General features: G+C 40.9%; 2 protein-coding genes across 6 annotated transcripts in view; one reads left to right on the top strand and one right to left on the bottom strand.

The window, feature by feature from the left end:
• LOC126262816 (uncharacterized) overlaps positions 1-13,235 on the bottom strand; it is a 283,082-nt gene extending 269,847 nt beyond the window's left edge. For all 4 annotated transcript variants that reach the window (XM_049959673.1, XM_049959666.1, XM_049959682.1 and 1 more), the window contains exons 1-2: positions 12,937-13,235; positions 11,931-12,056 (exon numbers count right to left, since the gene is read on the bottom strand). In XM_049959673.1, the coding sequence (XP_049815630.1) occupies positions 11,931-12,015 (85 nt within the window). In that variant the 5' untranslated portion in view covers positions 12,016-12,056; positions 12,937-13,235. The remainder of the gene's footprint in view (positions 1-11,930; positions 12,057-12,936) is intronic.
• Positions 12,381-24,018, top strand: part of LOC126262840 (mpv17-like protein 2) — a 38,136-nt gene continuing 26,498 nt past the window's right edge. Inside the window, exon 1 of one of the 2 annotated variants that reach the window (XM_049959711.1) lies at positions 12,381-12,757. In XM_049959711.1, coding sequence (XP_049815668.1) covers positions 12,526-12,757 — 232 coding nt within the window. In that variant the 5' untranslated portion in view covers positions 12,381-12,525. The remainder of the gene's footprint in view (positions 12,758-24,018) is intronic. The other variant, XM_049959703.1, reaches the window with a different exon arrangement.

Below are 24,018 nucleotides of genomic sequence, written 5' to 3'. Positions count from 1 at the left end.
GCACAACTTTTGATGATTTAAACATTGTTTGAAAACAGTTCACAGCACACTTCTTAACACCTGAAGAAAGTCATCACTTAACAGAGAAATCCTAAACTGTTCGTTCTCTCTCTTTTCCATCAATTTTCTGCACCTAATAATCATTAGTGACTGCAGGTCGCCCACTTCATTTCTCAACACGTACATTTGTACGGTCATATTTAAAAGCTCTTAACCATTTCTATACCATCCAATTACTCAATGTTTTCTCCATACCCTTCACTGATATGACAACGAACTTCAGGTGCTTTCATGCCATTAGCACTAAGAAAACAAATCACAGTGCATACCTTACAGTTGGCGGAATTCTCAATCCCAGGAGACATTTCAAACACTCACAAACAAACTTAAACACCTGAGTGATTCTATAATGCTGCCTGTAGCTTACTAACAATGTGTGGTACACAAGATCGCAAGCACCAAATGCCAACTGCGGTGCTGGAATTTCAGAATGGTACTTGCTTTAAAAATATGCCTCTTACTTCTAAGTTATTCATGTTGGCAGCTCCTCTCGATTCAAATTCTGTAACTGAGTGAGGGACTTAAGGAAAATCATGTTCAGTGCTTTAGCGGCGCTGTCACTGGTAACATTACCATCGAGATCACGCAGCGAAGGTATTGATTGTGTCTTGCTACTGGAATAATTTACATATAATCAAACTCTCTCAGTATTTTCTGCAAGATTTTAAAACAGGGTGTTTTAGTCCAAATCATTAAATGCATTCCACATTGAAGGTAGTGCTAAATTTCCGAGATTATGTAAAACATCGGCAATCTTTGAGATCTTGCACAGTTTTGAATCTGGCACGCTTATTTTCATTGCTTCTCTAACGGTATCCTGACCTGTTTTGTGTACCATGGGGGATCTGTTTTGTCTCTTACTAATTCACTTAGTTTCAGCAATTGCTTAATTCACTTAGTATGGAACTCTCAGCTGTCGTTAATACTATTCCTTTTAATTTAAGCTACATCTGGTTTACGCTTACATAGTCTGGAAAAAGTTGTGACTGTCTCTTCATATTTTTTCTGTTTCTTGAAATGGCTATATTTTCTGCTTATTTTTGATGGAGTCAGATATTATGGTATTTAGTCTCACTACAGCGACCTTGTGGTCACTGGTTCCTGTGTTCATCATGGCAGACAGTATAAAAAACTGTTCAGTGTAACTGCATATGCAGGACTAAAAAATTGTGATTTCCTTCATGTTAACGATAATCACGTATAAATATCCTGTAAAGTGACTCGATCCACATCATTTTGATAAAAAAAATCGTTCAAATGATCTATGGAACATGTAGCTAACTAACTAACTAACTAACACTCTCTACTTGCTCAGGATTGTTTGTGGCTAGCAGGTGTAGTAAGTTACCACAACCATTTATATTTCATTTAGGTTCCTGAACTTCTTCTTCCATGTGTTTTTGCTTTTAGGAAGCTTTAATTGTCGAGTGCTAGTAATAGTGTTCCATAGATTTCGTGTTTGTTTTGAATACAGTCAGAGAGAGTCCCTTTATTCAACCATAGTGCCAGTAGTGCTAGTGTTTGTTTTCAATACAGTCGAGAGACAGGTAGTGCTATTGTCATTGTTTTCTACAAGAAGTGTCTAGCAACCACAGTTTACTCAACAATCAGCCGCCTTTAGTGAACTAGCAGTCTAGTTAAAAGTTGATTAATTCTCTACAGTAAATTGTTGATTTCTTAGGATGGATAGGATGTGTGACTGCTGTGTAGGGACGCAGGAGGAGCTGGCCACTGTTCGCGAACAGCTGAACGTGTTGATGGCCGCGGTCAGCCGTCTTCAGGCTGCTGCCTCAGAGTGTAGCGGCAGTGGGGAGTCTGCTGCATCGCATGGTACACCCCAGGTGTTACATGTTTCACCCACTGTCCCTGTTGTCAAGACATCTTCGCGGGTACCGGGCACGGTTGGGCCACCCTCTCCCCAAGGGGAGTGGCGGGTTCAGCGGCATTCGCAGCGCACGAGGAGGGGGGTCAATGTGGAGGCTAGCCGTGTGGCATCGCCCGCTCTGCCTGTGAGTGGACATGTGGCCACTCCAGCAGCAAAGTCCGAGCAGGCACACAGAGGGAGGGTTTATTAGTTATTGGGGGCTCCAACGTTAGGCGGGTGATGGAGCCCCTTAGGGAAATAGCGGAAAGGTCGGGGAAGAAGGCCAGTGTTCACTCTGTCTGCTTGCCGGGGGTCTCATCTGAGATGTGGAGGACGCCCTGCCAGCGGCGATAGAGAGCAATGGGTGCACCCGACTGCAAATTGTTGCTCATGTCGGCACCAATGACTCCTGCCGCCTGGGTTCAGAGGTCATCCTCAGTTCGTACAGGCAGTTGGCGGAATTGGTGAAGGCGGAAAACCTCGCTCGCGGGGTCGAATCTGAGCTAACTATTTGTAGCATCGTTCCCAGAACCGATCGCGGCCCTCTGGTTTGGAGCCGAGTAGAAGGCTTAAACCAGAGGCTCAGACGATTCTGCGGAGATCTGGGGTCAAATTTCTTGACCACCGCTATCGGGTGGAGAAATTTAGGGTCCCCCTGAATAGGTCAGGCGTGCACTACACACCGGAAGCGGCTACAAGGGTAGCGGAGTACATGTGGAGTGCACATGAGGGTTTTTTAGGTTAGAGAATTCCTCCCTAGGCCCGACAAGACGCCTCCTGAGACGCGGCAAGGTAGGAGTAGGCAAAATGCAACAGGGAATAACAATATTAATGTGCTAATAGAAAACTGCAGGAGCGTCTATAGAAAGGTCCCAGAACTACTCTCATTAATAAACAGTCACAATGCCCATATAGTACTAGGGACAGAAAGTTGGCTGAAACCAGACGTAAACAGTAATGAAATCCTAAACTCAGATTGGAATGTATACCACAGAGACAGGCTGGACAGTGAAGGGGGAGGCGTGTTTATAGCGATAAGAAGTGCAATAGTATCGAAGGAAATTGACGGAGAATAATTTGGTGAAGGTCACGGTTAAAGCAGGATCAGACATGGTAATTGGAGGTCTCTATAAGCCCCCTGGCTCAGCAGCTGTTGTAGCTGAGCACTTGAAGGACAATTTGGAAAATATTTCGAGTAGATTTTCCCACCATGTTATAGTTCTGGGTGGAGATTTTAATTTGCCAGATATAGACTGGGAGACTCAAACGTTCATAACGGGTGGCAGGGACAAAGAATCCAGCGAAATTTTTTTAAGTGCTTTATCTGAAAACTACCTTGAGCAGTTAAACAGAGAACCAACTCGTGGCGATAACATATTAGACCTTCCGGTGACAAACAGACCTGAACTATTTGAAACAGCAACCGCAGAATAGGGAATCAGCGATCATAAAGCGGTTACTGCATCGATGATTTCAGCCGCAAATAGAAATATTAAAAAAGGTAGGAAGATTTTTCTGTTTAGCAAAAGTAAGAAAAAGCAGATTTCAGAGTACCTGATGGCTCAACACAAAAGTTTTGTCTCAAGTACAGATAGTGTTGAGGATAAGTGGACAAAGTTCAAAACCATCGTACAATATGCGTTAGATGAGATGGAAAAGAGCCACCGTGGTACAACAACCAAGTTAGAAAACTGCTGCGGAAGCAAAGGGAACTTCACAGCAAACATAAACATAGCCAAAGCCTTGCAGACAAACAAAAATTACACGAAGCGAAATGTAGTGTGAGGAGGGCTATGCGAGAGGCATTCAATGAATTCGAAAGTAAAGTTCTATGTACTGACTGGCAGAAAATCCTAAGAAATTTTGGTCTCATGTCAAAGCGGTAGGTGGATCAAGGTGGTGGTGGTTAGTGTTTAACGTCCCGTCGACAACGAGGTCATTAGAGATGGAGCGCAAGCTCGGGTTAGGGAAGGATTGGGAAGGAAATCGGCCGTGCCCTTTCAAAGGAACCATCCCGGCATTTGCCTGAAACGATTTAAAGAAATCACGGAAAACCTAAATCAGGATGGCTGGAGACGGGATTGAACCGTCGTCCTCCCGAATGCGAGTCCAGTGTGCTAACCACTGCGCCACCTCGCTCGGTATGTGGATCAAAACAAAATGTCCAGACACTCTGTGACCAAAATGGTACTGAAACAGAAGCTGACAGACTAAAGGCCGAAACACTAAATGTCTTTTTCCAAAGCTGTTTCACAGAGGAAGACTGCACTGTAGTTCCTTCTCTAGATTGTCGCACAGATGACAAAATGGTAGATATTCAAATAGATGACAGAGGGATAGAAAAACAATTAAAATCACTCAAAACAGAAAAGGCTGCTGCAGCTGATGGGATACCAGTTCGATTTTGCAAAGAGTATTGGAAGGAACTTGCCCCCCTTCTTGCAGCGGTGTACCGTAGGTCTCTAGAAGAGCGTAGCATTCCAAAGGATTGGAAAAGGGCTCAGGTCATCCCCGTTGTCAAGAAGGGATGTCGAACAGATGTGCAGAACTATAGAACTATAGACCTATATCTCTAACGTTGATCAGTTGTAGAATTTTGGAACACGTATTATGTTCGAGTATAATGACTTTTCTGGAGACTAGAAATCTACTCTGTAAGAATTAGCATGGGTTCAAAAAAGACGATTGTGTGAAACCCAGCTCGCGCTATTCGTCCACGAGACTCAGAGGGCCATAGACATGGGTTCACAGGTAGATGCCGTGTTTCTTGACTTCCGTAAGGCGTTCAATACAGTTCCCCACAGTCGTTTAATGAACAAAGTAAGAGCATATGGACTATCAGACCAATTGTGTGAATGGATTGAAGAGTTCCTAGATAACAGAACGCAGCATGTCATTCTCAATGGAGAGAAGTCTTCCGAAGTAAGAGTGACTTCAGGTGTGCCGCAGGGGAGTGTCATAGGACCGTTGCTATTCACAATATACATAAATGACCTTGTGGATGACATTGGAAGTTCACTGAGGCTTTTTGCAGATGATGCTGTGGTGTATCGAGAGGTTGTAACAATGGAAAATTGTACTGACATGCAGAAGGATCTGCAGCGAATTGACGCATGGTGCAGGGAATGGCAATTGAATCTCAATGTAGACAAGTGTAATGTGCTGTGAATACATAGAAAGATAGATCCCTCATTATTTAGCTACAAAATAGCAGGTCAGCAACTGGAAGCAGTTAATTCCATAAATTATCTGGGAGTACACATTAGGAGTGATTTAAAATGGAATGATCATATAAAGTTGATCGTCGGTAAAGAAGATGACCAATTTAGATTCATTGGAAGAATCCTAAGAAAATGCAATCCAAAAACAAAGGAAGTAGGTTAGAGTACGCTTGTTCGCCCACTGCTTGAATATTGCTCAGCAGTGTGGGATCCGTACCAGATAGGGTTGATAGAAGAGATAGAGAAGATCCAACGGAGAGCAGTGCGCTTCGTTACAGGATCATTTAGTAATCGTGAAAGCATTACGGAGATGATAGATAAACTCCAGTGGAAGACTCTGCAGGAGAGATGCTTAGTAGCTCGGTACGGGCTTTTGTTAAAGTTTCGAGAACATACCTTCACCGAAGAGTCAAGCAGTATATTGCTCCCTCCTACGTATATCTCGCGAAGAGACCATGTGGATATAATCAGAGAGATTAGAGCCCACACAGAAGCATACCGACAATCCTTCTTTCCACGAACAACACGAGACTGGAATAGAAGGGAGAACCGATAGAGGTACTCAAGGTACCCTCTGCCACACACCGTCAGTTGGCATGCGGAGTATGGATGTAGATGTAGATGTAGAACTGGTCAAAATAATTTACAAAGAAATCATTTAGAACAATTTTAGACAATGTTTCAAGCCCACCACTGACTTTAAACATCTATTTTCATTCATTTATTGTGGATGGATTGGAATGACCACCATGAGTCCTGTGCCTATTGAAATTAAACTCAAATTTTATTTGAACCCTTAAGAAAGATGTGGAGGAGAATCGAGAGAATAAGCTGGATGGAAAGAGTGAGTAATGAAAGAGTATTGGAAAGGGTTGGTGAGAGATGTCTGCTCAAGGTTGTAAGAGAAAGGAAAAATAACTGGTTGGGACATTCATTGAGAAGGGAGCGCTTCCTAGCAGACGCTATGGAAGGATTCGTTTATGGGAGAAGACTGAGAGGAGGAAGAAGATGCAAGATGATAGACGACATACGGGGAAGAGAAAGTTATGCAGACCTGAAGAGGATGGCAGAAGACCGGACAGCCTGGAGAACTACCATGTGAAAACCTGCCTTTTGGCAGAATACTGATGATGATGATGATTAAGAAACTACATCATCTAAGCTGGGGGTTTGATAAAAGGAATCAATTATCAGTTTATTCTGGTTGTCAAGTATAATCTCTACCCATATTAACAAACAGCATCTAGATACTTCAATTCTGCTACAAGATAAACTACTTCTAATGGAATCAAATGCACTATCACCAACTGAATTTAATCTATGCTTTCTGAATGCTGTTAGGTCCTTGGTTAACGTATCTCTGGCTTTAGCCTGATTTCATTACCTATAATGATTTCTGCTCCAGGTGCTGCCTATGAGAACTTTGAGTTCTCGTACCTTCCTAATGGAGCTCCAAGAATTTAAAACTATAATACCAATATTTCCTAGGCCTACCCTCATCTTGTCTTTGACCTGCACTCTTTAGAAATAAACCCATTTGTACTTTTCCGAGACCTTCTAATCTAAAAAAAAATAACCCATTCCAATCCAAACAGCCCTCTCTAACCTCTGTTATGGACACATGATCTATTAATCTGATCCCAACACATCTCCATCCTGTAGTCCAAGTCAAGGAATATCTGGCCTGCATGGTCGCAGATCCATCTGGGCCACCACTCACTTGGTACCAAAGGTTAGAAGTCTGTTCTCTCAATTATGCTACAGATGGCGAGCTCTATCTTCATCTTGTAAGCAAGACTGGCTGCCTTCACCAATCCAGACAGACAACAGATAGAAACTCTTCCAATATGAAGTCGCACATCATTAGTAGCAACATACGGCACCATTTGCAATTGGCTGTACCATGTGCTCTTCATGGCATCTGTAAGGATACACTTCACATATGGGATGACTCCCTTCTGGTATGCACACAGAGTGTATAATGGCTTTCTTCCCCTGTTTGGCACTGGTATCCCTATGGAGTTTCATCACTTGCCTAGCACTGGAGCCCCCAATTACCAACAATTCCATACTACGTGACTGCTCCAACCTAACAAGCCAAAAGGCTTCCTCTGAAACAGGGCAAGTATCTGCTGCTGGCTTATTGTTGTTGTTATCAAAACAATAATGACAAAGTAAATCTGTATCTTAATCAATACTAATCCAAATTCTTACAGAAGTGCTCAGTTGTTGACGAGATGTTAATGCCTCCTTAATACAGAATTAAAATAAATCTACTGCACTCAAACATATTTGGTTAGTAAATAAAAGAAGATATTGTGGTCTGCAGATGGCTACACAGATCAATGACTGTTACTGAGGAAAGAGGATACTAGAGAGCTACAAATTTCCAAATAAAAACTATGTTCATACAATGTCAGCCAGCAACCTCCCCATTTTATTTGGTTTTCTCCATATATTTAAAGTATTTTTTTTTATATAGTACACTGTGAAATATTTTTGCTGAAATAATAAACATACTAATATCATATGTACCAATATGTCTTGTATATATAATGTGAATGGGTAGAAACACACTTCTTGTTTCAATGTGTGATACAGTATGCAGATGTACAAGACTTAAATAACAAGACTTAAAGAATCAATACGGTTGGGAGGCGAAGGGGGGGGGGTAAGGGGGGGGGGGATGTGAACAAGTGGAAAATCAAATTGTCCACCAACCCCCAGGTGGCACTTGTAATACAAAAGAAAAGTGCACTATACTTCAATACAAGTATAACAGGCTCAAACATAAGTAAAATACATTCTTCATTTAAAGCATGGTGACCCTTTAGTTTGTTAACATTTGAAAATACGTGAATTCATGGAATAATGTAGATAGAGGGGTAAAAATTGACACACATGTCTGACCTCAGGTTTAATCGAAACCACAAATAAGTGCAAAAACTCGCCAACAGATGGCACTGGACAGGAACACAGCAATGACGCCACATGAGAATCATGTATAAAATGAGCTGTAGTGAGCGGAGGAGTCATATTATATGTGGTCTGTTTCAGATGTCTGAAAGTACAGACACCACTGTTTTTGATACAGCAGTCATAAATATCTACATAAATACCTTCCTCAAAAGTGAGAGGGTCAATGCGTCAGCAATTGTGGCAATTTTTACTGTCAGAATGAAGAATATGCTACTGCAGCTTTACCATCCTAGCACCACAGGAAGGGTATTCAAATGAGAAAAGGTTCTATGACAAAAGTCACTGTGCATAAAATGATCACAAAATTCCAAACCACAGGTTGGTAGAGCACTGAGAACTCCAATAAAAGTGGTAGCAGCCACAGATACATACGAGGAGCACGCCCCCCCCCCCCCCTCCCTTGTGGGGCCACCCATGCCATCCCCGCCAGTCAGCCTGCACACTATTTGTTCGTTTCTTTCAGTAAACTTGACTGAATCAAGTTATCAAGTAGCTGTACTTTTCTATGTAGCACACGAGTCCACTCGTCTGCCTGCATCTATTGCTACAGTAGAAAGAAGTTTTTCAACATTGCGGCATACGAAGACATGGCCGAGGTCAACATAAAGGAGGGTCGACTTATTGGCTTAGTTCTATTGATTGTCCTGTAGATGATGTAATTAACCAATTTGCCAGGAAGAATAGGCGCATAGAATTTATCATTTAAGGAAGAGAACCACAATTGTAACTTTTTTATATCATCGGATGGCATCGTCTTTTACATGTGTATAATAAGTTTAAATAACACTACTTTGCATTTGACTTGATTATTTTTTACTACAGTAAAAGTAAAGGTAGCTCAAGATATCTTTATCACCCCTCCATGAGGTTTTTCTATATCCACCACTGAGTGGTAGGCATGAGATATTTCAATTTTTAAGTACATTTTCCATCACAGGACAAAAGTGAGGATAGGAAAGGCAACATACCATGTACAGGATAAAATGTAAAACACTAAATGAAATGTCATAAAATGGTGTAATATGAAAAAGGTCACAGATTAAGATGAGAGACAAAGAATGAAGGCTAAAAAAATAATTAGTAGGTAAGTTAAAAGACAATGTAAGTGATAAAGTTTTTTCTAACATAATCTAATGTGTATTTCTAGTTATTGTAGTCTTCAGTTCGAAGACCGGTTTGATGCAGCTCTCCATGCAACTCCATCCGATGTGAGCCTCTTCACCGCTGAATAACTACTGCAACCTACTGCCTTCTGAATCTGCTTACTGCATTTATCTCTTGGTCCCCCTCTATGATTTTTAACTCCTCCACACACGTCCCTCCAATAGCAAACTGGAGATCCCTTGATGTCGCAGAATGTGTCTTCTCAACTGCCTTCTTTTGGTCAAGTTGTGCCACAAATTTCTTATTTTGCCAATTCTACTCAGTACCTCCACATTGGTTACATCCTCAACCCACATAACCTTCAACATTCCTCTGTACACCACATTTCAAAATCTTGTATTCTCTTTTTGTCTAAGCTGTTTATTGTCCATGTTTCACTTCCATATATGGCTACACTCCAGACAAATACCTTCAGAAAAGACTCCTAACACTTAGATCTATATTTGAGGTGACAAATTTCTCTTCTTCAGAAATGCTTTTCTTGCCACTAACAGTCTACATTTTATATCCTCTCTATTTCTAGTAATATTTGAAAAAATGTTTATTTCTTTTTAGGGTTCTGTGCCTCAATCTGCAAAAATGGAACCCGTATTGGATCACTTTGTTGTGTCTATGTCTGTGCATCCATCTGACAGCCAAGAACCCTTTTTATCAGGAACAAGTAGGTGTACAATGGTCATACACGTCACATATTAACATCTAAGGTCCCTTGGTGATGTAAAAACAAGCTTCTAAGTCAATTCAATCAAAACATATGACTAGTTATGTCGAATATTTTGATACACGAAAACTCACTCATCAAAATCCATAGGTTACTTCCCATTGACCTATAATCATTGACCTATAATCATGAAATTTGGCAAGAAGCAATGTTTCACAGTACAAGTAAAGGAAAAATGCAAAATCGTTAATTTGTAATTACATCACATAAAAAATTATTTCCCTTGTCATTTGTTCTCCAACTTCAAACTTGAAACAGGAATACTCTCAAAAGTTCTGAGCACCCTGGGACCAATATGTTACCAGTATCAATGTCGATAACAAGCAAAAATTGTTAATGTCCTCAATTCCTGGAATAGATATGCTTTCTACACACATAATTAAGCTTGTTCGGAACACTCGGTGTACAAGTCCTGCCACACAATTTTTGTGTAAGAGCACAGTCCCAGTCCTCTATAAAAATAGCAAGCTGGCAATAAGCAGAAATACAGTCTGGTAGGGAAAATACTATCTGAAAAAAAAAGTCTTTAAACATAACAGACAAAACAAACAAAATAACAACAAAGAAAATGGTTGCATTCCAAAAACCAACCAATTTATAAAGTCGCTCTTCCTAAGGTGCTACAACACACAGACGCAATAACAAACTCTGAGACCTTGTTGGTTTTACATATATACTACTATTTAAAACAACAGGCATGTAACTGGCTAGGCCGAGGCCTACTCTTTAGCAGCTCTAGTTTTACGAAACTGAATAACGTATGTCTGAGTAGAGAAGGAAGGTAAGTAATACTTGGTCAAGAAGGGAGAGGCACACATATATAGGAAATCATAGAGGAAGTTGCAATAAACAGGAAATTAAATCACAGCTCTTGCATGAAAGATAGTGTCCTTGGAACACGGCAACTACCAGAATTCAAGAACCTTTGAAATACATGCAGACTATGAGATAAATCACACACAGCTTGTGTGAGACAGTAACAAGGCCGAATGTAAAAGATATTACTGTTGATAGACTATGGCCCAGGTACAAGTGATAGGCAGAAACTGTGCTTTAGTAAATAGGTAATACTAATTAAAAATATTAAGAATACTTAACATGATCATCTCTTTGTGTTTTTTTAATATAAATGCCTAACAGCAAAAACCATTGGATTAACATGTTCCTACCTGTACATACAATTGATTAAAACAAAAGGAGATGCTGCTTAAAGTTGTCAACAAAATTCGAAAATTCACTGTGAAAAATCATGGAAAAAAATCGAATTCGACTTCATAGACTGGGCTAAATACAATGGATGGTTAAATTTTGTAAATAAAAGTTCCCAAATGTATTATTTATGTTTTGTTGAAAATGTGAATTCATTCTGATATGCATATTCTCTTAAACGCCAGTTCAACTTGGTTTCATAAATTGTCTGCTGAACCACAAGGCCATAAATATCAATATTCTGTATATATTATTTATTATGAGGTCATAGTCCCTCATAAATTAATGTCAAATGAATCCAATAGGATGTAAAGGCAAATAGAACAAAATACTGCATATTTTTCTACATGCCTGTTGAGGGGCAAATATGTGTAGGTAGTAAGTACAACGTTCCAGCAGCAGCTGTTCTTCGTTATTTATATCTTATGTGTATATGCGAACATACTGACAATTATTGCAGATAAAGTCAATCCTGACAATTATTATAGATGAAGTCAATTACTATGAAATAATTCTGTATTAAAAGTATCACAACAACAATTTTACTTCTCTTTAATTGCACACACGAATCATAAATAACTTAAAACTGCGAAAACCTGTACTTTTATCAATAGATGCATTTATTTGCAGAAAGTAACGCGTGTAGACCCCCAACTTCGATCATAAATAAAGTAGTCGCCTGTTAAAAAACGCGTTACATATATCATCTTACCTGTTAAATAAAAGCAATTAAATTTGTGCGCAAGTTTCAGCAGACGAGACATCTGTACGTCACTCACAGCCATACCATCTCTCATCAGTTGCCAAATATCAACTGCGGAAAGGGATGTGGTGATACCTGCATTCAAACAAATCTCTAATGATTGTGAGGAAGGAATAATATATTTCTTTTACATATTATCAGAAACAGAAAAATTAATGTTGTTCTCTTTCAAAGATGTTGCCTCAACAATTGTGCCTTTATGAGTCATGGAGCATTGTTACAATTTAAAGTTAGTATCTTCATTATGCTCCATTCAGTAATTGCAGCAAATAATAGACATCTGACAGAAGGCGTGATGATGGTTGCTTATTGTATTATAGTAGTCAGAAATTGCTGTACATTATTGGAGGCGTGCGGAACATCTTTGAGTGTAATAAAGTCTGTGCACAATTTCGTTATTCGCATAGTTTGAGGACTGGCAGTAGGAGGGACGCAGCGGCCGATAACTACCAAACAGTGGGCGAGATATGATTGGGGTGGGGACGTGGAGAGCTGTTTTTGAGGGGTTATTAGTTTGTCGTTTACGTTGTCCTTAACTTTTAACATGCGTTTATTCTGTGGTCTATTGCGACATCCTAAATTAGGCTGCCCGCCAAGAAAGCCTGGTATAGTAAAGGGTACTATTCATGCAGTATTCGGAAGGTATTTGCTTGTGACAAACACTATTACAGGGGGAGTATTATTAGCTGCGGGAGATATGATTCAACAAGAAATTGAGCGTTACATGCACAAAGAAGTTTCGAAACGAAAGAACCGATACGACTGGCCACGAGTGGGTAATGTAATTATTTGTTACCTGTATTGTTTAATGAGAAACTCTGGACACCTGTACTGTAATACAACGGGGAGTAAAACAGTTTTCAGACAAGGAATGGACGTAAATTAACTGATAACTGCTGCGTTAACAGGAGATTTTTTCAAAGAGCAGCCTATGTTACTAAAGTTCGTCACTTACCCTTTGATTTAGCACTGTTGGTGTGCGCTGCCTAAACTTTTATGGACATGTGTGTTTTACTGATGACATACTTTAACCGCAGTTTAAGTGATTTAGTTCACTAAATGTCTTTCATATTGCCAACCGGCATTTACATGTAGTAGAGTTAAAAAAGAAATAAAAAACGGACAGGAATAATTTTATAAATGGAAAAAGAGCGTGGGTAAAGTTGGCCCGATATTGAGTAGCTAGTGTGATTTTACGTAATCTGTCGAGAGCCGTGGAAACCAATAACCATCTATCACGTTAACACTGCAGACGACGACGTACTGTAGTTTCGTTACTGTACGCGTAGAGCGCCACCATCGGATGCTACTTTGTGATAGGCTTGAAGGAAAAGGGTGTGGGTAGTTACCGCTACCGAGCATGTTAACAAATATCATATTTTGCAATACACTTGATTTCATTGGGTATTGGAAATGCAGGCCCTCCTGGTTATTGTACGCGATATAGAACTCAAACATTGAGCAATACGTATTCTTCGGGAGACTGCTCCGTTTTAGAAATAATACGTCAATTAATGAACGGCATTTCAGAAACAGATCTGTTGTAGATTTAAAATAAGAAAACGGTCCAGATAAGCGTTCTAACAACCAAAGATAAATTTCCGCAATTTTTGGAGTGTTGTAGATACAACGGAGTGGAATTTACATTAAGCTTTTAAGTATTTTCAATAAAATTGTCTTCGTCAAGGTATCCAATGGAATGAAGTTTTATGTAATTAACCAGCTGATTTCCCGGCTATGGCCCCTTATTTATTTTATTCCAGTTTTATATGTTAAACCTTTCGTATAGCCTTGCTAATCTCCAGGTATAAATATCAGCGCAAAAATCATCTAATACTATCAGCCTAGCGACGCCGAGAACTTCGGGTTCGACACGAATATCAACTACATTACATTAACATTACCCCACAGAGTGGCCACTGGGGATGTAAAAGGAAGTGATGGGGTGTTTATTCGACTATTTCTACATTTCACACTACCTTTAGTCGAAGGGCGCTATAGGTCGCTTACCTCTGTATTACTTTTCCTTGCTAATTTCACTCCCAAGTTTGATATTGTCCTAACTATTCCAGGGATTAGTTAGGTATAGCCCCAACAACACCTCCTTATGGGCTTTCATAATGAAATGACTAAAAATGGGTTGTCGTGTCCCCACAGTGTTTTTTTCTTTTTCCCCCCCTTAACAAGCTTAAATACTAGGTACTGTTTACCAGTACCAATTATGGTTGAATTTTCTCATTGTGATGCTTTGTATATCATTCCTTTCTATTGCCCCTGCCTCTCTCCCCAACCCTGGAGTTGAATGTCATTGCATCAGTGACCAATCATTCAGGTTGTTTTTATGTGGCCCCCCTTCCACCTCACCCTTACAGGTACTAGGGATGTCTTGTCCTACTAACATTTTATTTTTTCCAGTTTGGTTGCAGTTGCTTCTGGTGGTTCAGGTTATAAAAAGCCATGGATTACCCAAGGAATAAAGGCATCCTGTAAACAAAAAAGGAAGCTATATCAGTCAGAAACAGCTCTGATGTAAATGCTATTGATCATTACAAAACATAATGCAAAACATTGAAGATAATAATATAGACATCAAAATTAATGCGTTATCAGAAAGGGATAGTTGCATCAGATGGAAGAAGTAAAGAAAAAATAGGATATAGTGAAGGAAGAGACTGGTAGAACCAAAGATGAAGAGGATTATGTAGTTTTAAGAGTAAATTATACATAGGTAACAGATGTGTGCAGTGTTACTGAACTTTTCAATAAGCACTTCATAACCGTTACTGAAAAGAGGAGGTTGTCAGGTTCAGTAGATGCTGCCATGGAATATCTCAAGACCTGTCACTACAACTAAACACAGTAATGAGTATGACCCTCACTGCACCAGAAGTAGTAATCCTTAAAACCAAAAAAAACTCAAGTGGTTATCATAATGTATCAAACAAAGTTGATTAAACAGTGTGCCTTTGAGTTTAGTGACTTTTAAAGTTATTTGGGTAACCAGTCTTTTATCAATGGAAAATTTCCTGAATAGTTGATATATGCTGAAGTTAAGCCTTTGTATAAGAAAGGAGATGAAGAAATACCATCAAACTTCCGTCCGATTTCACTTTTGACCACATTGTCAAAAATTTTAGAAAATACTCGTATAATATGTAGTCATCATCTTAACCACCTGACCACAAATAAAATATAATCAAAGTTACAATTCAGATTTCTAAAGGGTTCAGATATTGAGAAGGCTAACTACACATAACAGTGAGAACATTCTTAATTCATTAGACTATAAATTACAGATGACTGGTATATTTTATGGTCTCTCAAAGCCATTTGACTATTTAAATGGCAATATCCTCTTAAGTAAATTAGAATTTATGGTGTAAAAGGAAATGTTGCAAAAATAGTTCAAATCTTATATCTCTGACAGAAAATAACGGGTGTCAGTAGGAAAGATGTGTTTATTAAGCTATCGAGTATCATCCGGCCGGGAACCAATAACGTGGTGTCCCCCAAGGTTCCATGCTAGGGGCCTTAGCATTTCTTGTGTATATCAATGACCTTTCATCAGTAACATTACCAGATGCCAGTGTGTTTTGTTTGCAGATGACACAAACATTGCAATAAATAGTAAATCAAGTATGGCTTTACAAAGGTTGGCTAATGAAATTTTCGTGATTGTCAATAAATGGTTCCTAGCCAGTTCCCTGTCACTAAACTTTGAAAAAACATGCAGTTCAAAACTTGTAAAATGTTTCCTGTCAGTATATGCCTAAAATATGACAGCAAGCAGATAGAAGAAGTTGACAGTGTTAAATACATGAGATTACAGCTTGATAATAAATTTAATTGGAGGAGTGAACCAAGAACTGCTGAAGTGCATAAACAAATCTATTTGCTATGCAAATGTTGTCAGACATAAGTGATGTAAAAATAATAAAGCTAGTGTTCTATGGTTATTTTCATTCCGTAATATCATATGGGATTATTTTCTTGGGTACCTCATCAAGCCAAGCTAAAGTTTTTCAAGCCCAAAAATATGCGATATGAATTATTTGGGTATGTTAACTACTGTTTCCCAATATATTTATTCCTTATTGATATTTGTAACAATATTATGAAAAGGAAAGTTGCCACTCACCATATAGCGGAGATGCTGAGTCACAGATAGGCACAACAAGAAGACTGTCACAAATTAGCTTTTGGCCAGTATGGCCTTCGTCAAAATAGACTAGGGAGGGGAGAGAGAGAGAGAGACTGACTGACTGACTGACTGACTGACTGACTCTGACTTTGGTTCAGAAAGGTGGCTGCTATTCAGCAGTACACGTTTTCAATAACATGCCAGCAACCATAAAATGTTTTTGATTAGTTTCTTATCAGAACTGATTGATGTGTGTATGATGTTATTAATAATATCACATAATACGAATATTGTGTATAATCTGACATGTGTACAAATTCTGTGCATTAATACGATCATTTGAAATAAGTGCTGTAAAACGCTTCTTATTTTATTATTTTTTAATTTGATGATGTGTGGCTACAATAGCCTAAGAATTGTCATATGCATCTAAGTGTATTCAACATTTAATGTTTAGTGACAAGTTTTATATCCTTGTAAATTAAATATACTTATGACTTCTCTTTTTTTTTTTCCTCAATTCCAAATCCACAAGGACAATTTCGTTTGGGGTGTGTGGAAGGTGGCGTGTGTTGTTATTTCAGTGATTACAAAGAAATTAGCAGTATGAGCACACTTATTGGTATGGTGTTGAACCTTTCTGGCCTGGATACATTCATCGATTTGGTTGGAAGGATGTTATAGGGCCATTGTATCCTCTCCAGAGACAAATTGGCCCACAGCTGTTGTAACTGATCCTTGATATCCTGGTTATTGGCACTGGGACGGAGTTGATGTCCTAGCTGTTCCCACACCTTCTATCGGGGACAGATTTGAGAATATTGCTGGCCGTGGGAGTACTTCAACATCATGCAGACAATTAATATGTGCACATGCTATTTGTGGACGAGCATTGTCCTGTTCAAAAATGGCACCACAATACTGTTGCATGAGAGGTAACCCATGAGGTTGCAGGATGTCCAGGATTTATCATTGTGGCATAATAGTTCTCTTAATCACTACAAGCCATGGCCTGAAGTCCTGCCTGAGGTCTCCCCACAGAAAGACACAAGCAGTAACACTATTGTGCTTTTCCATAACAGTGTAAGAATGGAACCTCTCCCCAGATTGTCGCCATACTTATGGACGATGGTCATCCTGGATAGTGCTGAACCACAGTTCGTGGCTGAAGAGAATGTGACACCATTCATCAGCAGTCCACGGTTCCCAATCATGGTACCACTCTAAAAAGCAGCTGTTTCTGTTGTGTTTAGGACAGTGTATGCATGGGATGGCAATTACTTAGCCTGGTTGCTGCTGTCAGCAACTATGTATGCGAGGTGATACAAAATGCTGGGAGTCCATTATTTGTTCTTCGATGATGAATATGTCTGCCTTCACATTTCCATGCAGCCTAAGATCAGGCCACTGTCATATCAAATTGTCCTACAAATCTGGATATTTCCTGATTCGGCCAACAGGCCAAGTAGAGACCCAAAATGAGGCTCCTTTCAAACAATGTCAGGTGCTGCTGACGTCGCCTCAAAGCACCTCCTTCACAATGATTGATCACTAAACATCTGATGCTCTTCATGCCCCATATATTCCCCAACAGGCCTGGTAACAAAACTAAACAAAAACAATACTAATGCACATATGTGGCTGTTTTATTTGACACTGAGAACTGCATCTCTAATCAGTTACATATCTGTTGACGGATATACATATGTGAAGCTACATTGACATCCAACCGTGTCTTCTGTGTACTTCACTTTTTTGTCAGGTAGTGTGTTTGTAGATGAAACAAGACTGGAAGATGATATTAGCATGCCTGTGTTGTTCACAAGTATGTGCAATGTTTCTTCTGACATGAATGCAAGAACAGGCTCTGCTGTGACTACAGCTGTTATGAAAAACATGAAAAGTATTCACATTTGCAAATTTGGACAACCATCACCTCTGTAATGGAATGGTGATAATGAGAATTTGTGCTGGACAGGGACAATGACATACTGAGGTTTGTTTGGGTCTGGTCATGAGTCGTGCTCAGATAACGTAATGATAAGGTTACTACTCACAATAAGCTTGAAATCCAGGTTTGAGTCCCGATCCAACACAAATTTTCATTCTCACCATTCCATTACACAGTTTTCATGTGTCCATATTTGCAAATGTGAATAAATTTCATGTAAGATTGGAAGAAGTTATCTCCATAAACTTTTGGGGAATTACATTTGACAATAAGCTCCATTGGAGACAATAACATAGACAATGCCTACCATAAATTTAACACTGTAGTAGCTATAATGAAACAGTTTGCACATTATGCAAATAACTTGTGTGTACTGTATACCATGCTCTATCTGAACCATACATAGGGTACGGAATTACTGTTTGGAAAAATTCCAGCAGCAATATCACAAAAAGAATCTTTGTATTGCAAGAAAATGCCATTAGGAGTATCCTGGAAAAAAAGATGACAGACTCGTGCAGGACTGCCTTATATAATCTAAAAAGATGTATATATACAGAGCAACAATTTCATTTCCCCCAGAGGGTTGACCGCTCTTTGCCGGATTCTTGCTTGGCTGCCTGGGGCCCAGCCTTTGCAGCATCTTTTTCATTCCTGCTACATGTCTATTCTCTTCCTGTTCTTTTTCCCCTTGCTTGGGGGACGTTTCTGGGCTGTTTTTTGGAATGTATTCTGAATTTTTGGTTGCCAGTCTCAGAATACTCTCAACTGTTTTTTGTTCCTTTTTTCTTTCTTCTTTCACCTTCTCCTATCCTTCCTCCACTTTGGTGTTTGAGATTTCTCTTTCTCTTCTTCCTCCCTGTGCACTCTTGAAGGCCGGCCCACACATCTGATGTGTTACAGGTGACTGGGTAACGCGTAATTCCCAGCCCCAGGTCGACAGGTAAGGTTCGCACATACCCCCTGGTACAGGCCAAGCCCAAGGATGGGTGATTGCCTGAGCTGTTGCCTTCCAAAATTGCCAATTGTTCTCTCTGTCAGGTTTTTGGGAGGTATGACCTGAGGTGTGAACACACACCTAAGGTGGGTGCTCCCCCTTCTGAAGGGGACCACAAGTTGGAAAGAACATGCCATCGGAGACACTTGGAATCATGGGGGATTTTCTCACAATGAGCCAATCATCTTCACAGTCAGTGGCCGTGAAACATAAATGGAATAAGGCTAATATTTCAAGGACCCTCCCAGCTGCATCATGGTTCCTTGTGGTTTCACTTACTGAAGACGGTCAGTCCTTCACTACGGTAAATCCTTTTATTATTCAGAAAGATGTTAATGCAATTCCTGGCCCTGTGTGAAATCATGCTCTCATTTATACAATGGCACTTTGGTTTTAGAGACTACTTCTGATTCTCAAGCAGAACAACTGCTTGCAGCTTCGCTCTTCCATGGCTATCGTGTTCATGTCGAGACCCATCAAACGTTGAATTCTTCCCGTGGTGTTACTTACACTAGGCTGCTTGATGGTCTGACCAAGGCAGGAAACTGAGCAGGGTGTCATTGCAGTCCATCGGGTGATGGAAAAAGTAGATGCCTCCTTAGTGCCCACCCATCTCTCTTTCTCGCTTTTGATAGAGTGAGTCTTCTGTCCAAGATCAAAGCAGGTTATGAAGTTATCACAGACAGACAGTATATTCTGAACCTGATATTCTGCTGCCAGTGCCATCATTATAACTGCACTCGAGAGTCCTTTCAACACCCAGCCAAATGTGTGACCTGTGGCAGCGATGCTCACAAGGGTAATTGAGTGCCACCTTCTCCCTGCTGCATCAACTGCAATGGTGACCATGCCGCCTACCCCAAGATGTCCCATGTATCTCGATGAGCAGGCTCTCCAGGAGATCCAGGTGAAAGAAAAAAATGCCTTACCTGGTTGCTTGCAAGTTGTTGGCCAGTCAGAAAGCCTGCATTCTACTATCTGACACCTACAATACTGTTCTTACTACATCTCTCTCCACAAAGGACATGGCCACACAGAAATGCAACCTCAAATTTAGCACGGCAGTTGTGAAATCGTCCAATGTCATGGTAGTGTCCCCATCTCCTCCTCCAGCTGTGTAACATGCCACCAAACTTTCGCCTCACGGGGCGAAGTCACTAGCTACATAACCGGCAGTCTGGAAAGGACAGAAGGAATATTCCCATGAAGACTTACTTTGTCCCTCCAGCCAACCAACATCTGAGACTTCATCTGCCAACCAGAAAGCCTCAAAGAAGTCAAACAAAGACAAACAGTCTTCTCCTTAGCCGACTTGAAGGTCCTCTTCAATGGTGTCGCCACATGATACACTCGCCCAGCTGACCTCCATGTCACCGGTATGCACCACCAACCATTTTTCTGCCCTGGACTCCACAGCCAGCAAAAGGTGAAAGCTGATGCTTCAGTAGAACTCTTGGAGCAGGATCCTCCTGCCTCTGTGCCCTGTAGCAGTGAGTCTTTAAAGGCTGGCACTCGGCAGTCACTGAGAGGACACCCCCTTAATTTTTTCCTCGTCATGACTGTCTTCCAATGGAACATTCGTGGTCTTTGATCCGACAAAGAGGATTTATCTGTGCTCTTAGAATTGCACTTGGCAGTCACTGAGATGACACCCCCTTAATTTTTTCCTCATCATGACTGTCTTCCAATGGAACATTCGTGGTCTTTGATCCGACAAAGAGGATTTATCTGTGCTCTTAGAATTGCAGTGTTCACTTGTTCTCTGCCTTCAGGAAAAAAAATTGCAGTTTCACGACCACTTTGAGCTCTTGCATTTCTTCCCAATCCATTTTGTCTTTCATCCTGAGCATGGCATTCCATCTTATGAGAGAGTCATGCTGCTCCTACAAGATGACGTTCATAGTCAACCTATCTCCCTGACTACCTGTCTTCAGGCTGTTGCAGTTCACCTTTTCTTTCCTCATTTGACCTTTTCTCTTCATACCGTTTATATCCCTCCATCATTTGATGTCACCAGGGTGGACATCCTCCAATTTATTGGGCAGCTACCTCACTCCTTTCTGCTGCTCGATGACTTTAATGCCCACCATCCCCTTTGGGGTTATTCCAGATCCTGTCCGAGAGGTGGCCTCTTGACTGACCTTCTTAATCAACTTAACCTCTTCTGCCACAACACAGGAGCACCCATGTTCCTTTCAAACTCCACGCACATCTATTCCCATTTGGACCTATCCTTCTGCACTTTCCAGCTTGCTCATCATATAGACTGGTCTGTTCTCTCTGACACATACTTGAGCGACTATTTCCCGTGTGCTATCCATTTGCTGACTCCTACCCCACATTCGTTCACACCCAAGTGACAGCTAACTAAGGCCAACTGGAGGCTTTACTCCTCCCTGGCGACCTTTGACGAACACCATTTCCCCAGTTGCGATGACAAGATAGAAAATCTTAAGAGTGTCTCTCCAAAAGAAATGCACACTATTTTTGTAAAAATACTGTTTTCATTCTGCATGTGTGAAAGTTTTACAGTGTGTAGATACATCCTTCCCACTTGTTTTCAAATTTAATTCAACCTGATCCCGTGAATGGCGCTGTCACAGGGTGTCTTCAAGATGGCTGCTACACTTTACGTTCGTCAGAAGCAATGTGCTGTCATAGAATCCCTGTGCTGTGAAAACGAGACAGTGGGAAACATCCACAAGAGGTTGAAAAAGGTGTATGGAGATGCTGCTGTCGATTGCAGTACAGTTAGTCGATGGGCAAGTAGGTTACGTGATGAAAGCAGGTATGGCAATATTGAGGATTGGCCTCGCAGTGGCAGGCCTCATACTGCATTCACTCCAGACAATGTGCAGAGAGTTAACGAATTGGTGATTGCTGACAGAAGCATCACAGTGAACGAATTGTCATGCTACATTGGGATAGGGGAAGGAAGTGTTTACAGAATACTGAAAGTGTTGGCGTTAAAAAAGGTTAGTGCCAGGTGGGTTCCCAGGATGTTGACAGTGGCTCACAAAGAAACAAGAAAAATGGTATGCAGCGAACTTTTGGAACAGTACGAGAATGGTGGAGATGAATTTCTTGGAAGAATTGTGACAGGTGATGAAACATGGCTCCTTTATTTTTCACCAGAGATGAAGAGGCAATCAATCATGCAAATTCACTGAAGAACAAAAAATCAAAACCACACCTTCTGCTGCAAAAATTATGGCTACGGTGTTTTTCGATTCCGAAGGACTCTTGTTTGTGGACATCATACCAAGTGGAACCACCAGAAATTCTGATGCATATGTGACGACGCTGAATAAACTTCAAGCTCGACCGAGTCGTGTTCGACCACATTGGCAAAAGCAGGATGTTTTGCTGCTACGCGACAATGCACGGCCACATGTCAGTCAAAAAACCATGGAAGCGATCACAAAACTTGGATGGACAACACTGAAACACCCGCCTTACAGCCCTGACCTGGCTCCATGTGACTATCATCCCTTTGGGAAACTGAAAGACACTCTTTGTGGAACAAGGTTTGAAGATGATGACTTCCTTGTGCACACTGCCAAACAGTGGCTCCAACGGGATGGTCCAGAATTTTACTGTGCGGGTATACAGGCGCTGGTTCCAAGATGGCGTAAGGCAGTTGAGAGGGATGGAAATTATGTGGAGAAATGAAAATATTGTTCCTAAACGATTTATCTACACACTGTAAAACTTTCAAACATGTAGAATAAAAGATGGATTTAGTGTGCATTTCTTTTGGAGTGATCCTCTTACAAATGTTATCCTTACCGCCTCAGAAAGTTCCATTCCTCGCACTTCCACTTTACCACACCGTGTCCTGGACTTCTGGTGGACTGAGGTGTGCTGTGACACAATTCGCGTGTGGAGATGTGTTCTCTGCAGTTTTAACTGTCATCGTACAATGGCAAACTGCATTCATTATAAACAGTTGTGTGCCCAGTGTTGTGCATTCTTCAGGACAGCAGAAAAGCTAGCTGGGTTTCATTCACTAGTTCTTTTAACAATTCCACTCTCTCTTCTGTTGTGTGGGCTAATCTCCACCAGCTCTCTGAGACCAAGATCCTTTCCCCAATTTCCATCCTGACAGTAGCAGATGATGTCATTGTGAATCCTATTGCTATTCCCTTCCCCTGTGGCAACCATTTTGTGGGGATTTCGAGCTCCTCCCACTATTACCCTGCGTTCCTCCATCGGGAACAATCGGAGGAGGCTCGGGCAATAACCTTCGCTTCTGAATCATGAGTGCTACAATGCCGCCTTTGTTATGAGGGAGCTAGATCATGCTCTCACTTCATCCTGATCATCCGTGGTGGTGGTGATGATGATGATGATGATGATTGGTTTGTGGGGCGCTCAACTGTACGGTCATCAGCACCTGTACAAAGTCCCAATCTTTACACAGTGCAATATAGCCATTTCCACGAATGATGATGAAATGATGAAGACGGCACAAAAACCCTGCCCCAGGCAGAGAAAATCCCCAACCTGGCTAGGAATCAAACTTGGGACCCCGCGATCCAGAGGCAGCAACGCTAGCCACTAGACCACTAGCTGCAGACTCTGCCCCAGGGCCAGACAGTGTTCACATTCAGATGTTGCAGTACCTTTCTGTTGTGGGCAAGCACTTTCTGCTTCATACGTACAACTGCTTCTGGACAGAGGCCACGTTTCTCAGTCACTGGCATGAAGCCACTATCATACCCATACCTAAGCCCAATAAAGACCAACACCATCCTTTAGCTACTGCCCCATTTCTCTCACCAGCTGTGTTTGTAGGGTGATGGAACATATGATTCATGCCTGTCTGGTATGGTGATTAGAGTCTCGCAATTTACTAAGCACTGCACAGTGTGGATTTTGAACACACCGTTCTGCAGTTGACCATCTCATCACTTTGTCCACCCATATCATGAATGGTTGTCTGTGG

Source organism: Schistocerca nitens, chromosome 1 (assembly GCF_023898315.1).
Source record: "Schistocerca nitens isolate TAMUIC-IGC-003100 chromosome 1, iqSchNite1.1, whole genome shotgun sequence".
In the NCBI taxonomy this organism is placed as follows: Eukaryota; Metazoa; Arthropoda; class Insecta; order Orthoptera; family Acrididae; genus Schistocerca; species Schistocerca nitens.
Note: the sequence above shows the minus strand (reverse complement) of the source record. Positions and strands in the feature narration are given on the sequence as shown.